Source organism: Humulus lupulus, chromosome X (assembly GCF_963169125.1).
Source record: "Humulus lupulus chromosome X, drHumLupu1.1, whole genome shotgun sequence".
In the NCBI taxonomy this organism is placed as follows: Eukaryota; Viridiplantae; Streptophyta; class Magnoliopsida; order Rosales; family Cannabaceae; genus Humulus; species Humulus lupulus.
Window position 1 is genome coordinate 228,290,065 of NC_084802.1, and position 3,594 is coordinate 228,293,658.

A 3,594-nucleotide genomic window follows, 5' to 3' on the forward strand; every position below is an offset into this window, starting at 1 on the left:
CCGAGGCCCAACAAGAAAACATAATACCATAACACAATCAATATCAACAACCAAGTAGTTCACAGAGCATAACCAAATGTTTTACAAGACATTAGTAAATCACCTAGCAAGCCATAGCATTCAATCCAGGAAATCAGTCAATAATCAATGATATAGTTTCCAGATATTCAACACATCTTATACATCAAATTAACAGCAGTATACATGCCAAGCAACAACTAGGGTTGACGCCCTTAGGCCGCACCCTCTGCTTAATCCACTATCTTTGGCTCACTTAGGCCAAGCCCAGTATTCAACCCATTGACTCCAGTCCGCTTAAACCGAGCTCAGTGATTATTAAGCTGTCCTTGGCTACCAGAGACCGAGCCGCACCCTGTGCGCCAATATTGATTCCGGCACCCTTAGGCCATATATTTCATGTTCACATGGCGTAATACCATCGTACAATAATGCATACAAGTATAGGGAGCCCTTAGTCCCAACATATTTACACAACCGGGTGCAGTTTTCTTACCTTTAATTCCAAGTGCTTTGATTAAGAAAGACGACCCCCGAGCACGATCCTTCCCCGAGCCCAAGCATACATCTAGTCACAACCACACATAGCACTCTCATTACTAATCAATTCATAATCATCTCCTAGAACCAATCCCATGCTCTCGGGACCTCCTGCTTCCCCACACAAGGTAGCAAAAGCGTCCCCCAAGCCCCCTGAGCCAAAACCCACAAAACTCAATTTTCTCCTTTCCTGAAATTAGCCTAGCGCCGCGGCACAACCCTATAGGAACACAATTTGACAGTGATCTTTTCACCGATTTCTGCGAGAGGCACGAGATTATGAAATTTTTTTCATTGGTAGCTCATCCACAAGCAAACGGACAAGTTGAAGTTGTCAACAAGACCCTGAAGGACCCCCTGAAAAAAAGGATCGAAGAAGCAAAAGGGGCATGGCTAAAACAATTACCAAAAATCCTTTGGTCGTATAGAACATCCCATCGAACAGCAACATGCCATACTCCATTTTCTTTAGCCTATGGGTATGAGGCCATGTTGCCTGTTGAGCTTAACCCACCATCACATAGAAGGCTGACATACGATCAGACTACTAATGATCAACTATTGATGGAATCCTTAGACTTGATCGATGAAAGGCACGAGCAAGCTCAGCTTCGAGTAGCAGCTTACCAGCAAAAGGCTGCATGATATTTTAACTCTAAAGTACGTGAAAGAAAGTTTAACGTGGGAGATTTGGTACTTAGAAGAGTTTTTCTCAACATTCGCGATCAGGCTGCCGGAGTGCTTGGACCTAATTGGGAGGGTCCGTATCAGATTGAAGAAGTTCTTCAACCAGACACATATAAAATTGCTCGCTGAAACGGAGATCTCATTCCTCGTTATTGGAATGGAGAGCACCTACGCAAGTATTATCAATAAACAATTCTTTTTAAAGAATTGGCTTGTATTAATTTCACTTTTTACAATTTTATGAACAAGGGCTAGTTAGTTATATGGCTAGTCGCTTACAAGTGTAAGATTAATTTTTGATCACTCGTACAGACATGATTTTGTCCATTTATTACAAGAATAAAAGGAACTGTGTGCAGCCAGTTATTCTTGCCAAATTATTGTATTTATTACAAGTATTTGCTCATTACATGTGTTGTTTTGCTATATTATCGTTATTAATTATGAATATGCGGGCAATAATGTTCGAACAAGACTTGGTCATGGCAAGTGTCCGAGAACCGTAAGTTCCTCGATCACTTGGGGGGCATATAGGATACCAAGCAAGAAAAGCATATCAACATGTATATGTAAACACACGAGCAAAATAAGGGAAAGCATACTACGGTACTTAGAGTATTTTAAAAAAAAAATAGTTTAAATTTTGTAAAAATCAAAACAAAGTGCTATGCTAAGTTCGGTCATACGGACAAATGTTATAATAATAGTAAAAATTATAATATAAAAATGAAATGTTTTACATCGTGAGCAGTTATTGCTCGAATGTAAATTAATAAATTAACAAAAAAGCTGCCTTGAGCAGCAAAATTGTCTTAAAAATACGAACTGTAGTTCGTATGTTCCAGTTACAAAAATGAAAAAAAAAAAATAAACCACTGAGCATTAGGAGGATCCGACTGGGATTGCTGGTTGACAGTGGTCCCCGCATCATCTTCGACAGTCTCAGTGCCAGTCGCCAAGAAGATTTTAGGGGACTCTTGAGCTTTTTGTTCCTCCGCTAGACGATAAGCACACTTGGCGCCAGTTCAGCCTTCTTTACTTCCTCAGGAAGATAGTCAAAGTTCACCTCTGGATTGTTCTTCCAGAACAAGTAGAAGCAATTGAAAGTCGCTCCTTTAAACTTCTCCAGATTGTGAGCATTGGTTTCCTCGAGCAGTTTTGTTCTCTCCTCCAGCTCAGCGGTTTCCTTTCAGGTGATCACTAGGTCATCTTGAAGTTTGGATGCTTCTTTGAAGTTAATCTCTGAAGCCTCCTTAAACTTCTCCATGAATGCAGTAATTTTGACCACCGACTCTTGGCATCTCCTCAGCTCCTCACTCAGGTTGGTAACCCTAGCCTCAGTTGCCTTAAGCTCTTCGGCAACTCTGGCCTCAACTGCCTTCACCTCTTCAGCTTGTTTGGCCTCGACTGCGTTCATCTCCTTGGCGTATCTCGTCTCGATCGCCTTGATCTCCTTAACAAACCTAGCCTCGCTCTCCTCGGCTCGACGCCAATTGTGTCCTATGGTTAGGATACCCTGCGAACAGGAAAAGACAGATAGTCTACGGCTGATGACCTGGTTGTTCGGTAGTGGAGGAAGATGCGAGAAGGCTTCCTGGCTAAGGCGGTGCTTTGAAAGCCTTTGCAGTTTCTCATAAGTATCGTTGAAGTCGCTACTCAGCGGGTCATTGGCTGAGGGTCTCCTCTCCTGCTCGGGGGGGGAGTTACTACGAGGAGGAGGAGGAGGAGGAGTTGTCGTATTTCTGGAAGGAGTGGGCGCTGGGGGAGGCACCGGAGGATCCTCTGTTCGGGCTTTTTTCTTAGAGGGATCGCTGCTGCTCTCCCCTTGGTGTCTCTTGCTTGCCTTCGTTTTGTTCGCGAGAGCTTCGGCGTTGGTGTATATGTCGAAGGCATCCTCATAAGGCATAAGTGCAAGATAAAAACAATCGATCAGACAATAAAATTTAAAAGAGTAAGGAAATAATGAAAAAGGGAAATTCTAAGTAATATACTCGAGCTATTACTGCTGGTTGATACATTATTTATAGAACTACTACTACACTCACTCTCTGCCGCGAAGAAGTCTGAACTAAAGTTACTGGCCGTAAATTTAAAGTTGCCATCCCTGTCAAATAAATGACATGAGATAGGCAGGCTGTCTAAGAGTGAGAAATCTATATCATTTTCGTCAGAGGACTCGAGTACAGGGTCGGTGTACTCTGAAAGTTTTTTCTTGCCTCTCCCAATTTGGGCAGGGGCAACAACAACCTAAGGGTTACTGGAGGGTTCCCAAATGGTCACTCCTGTAGCCCGCCGTCTCGGGGGTTGTGACACATCCTATTGCTGCTCGGGGATTTCCTCTCCAATAGC

The 3,594-nt window shown here is 43.0% G+C and overlaps 1 protein-coding gene across 1 annotated transcript; it reads right to left on the minus strand.

The window, feature by feature from the left end:
• Window positions 1-2,434: 2,434 nt before the first annotated feature.
• Window positions 2,435-3,151, minus strand: LOC133806833 (uncharacterized). The gene has a single exon (XM_062244920.1). It carries the CDS (start codon window positions 3,149-3,151, stop codon window positions 2,435-2,437), a length of 717 nt encoding a protein of 238 aa, XP_062100904.1.
• Window positions 3,152-3,594: the final 443 nt, after the last annotated feature.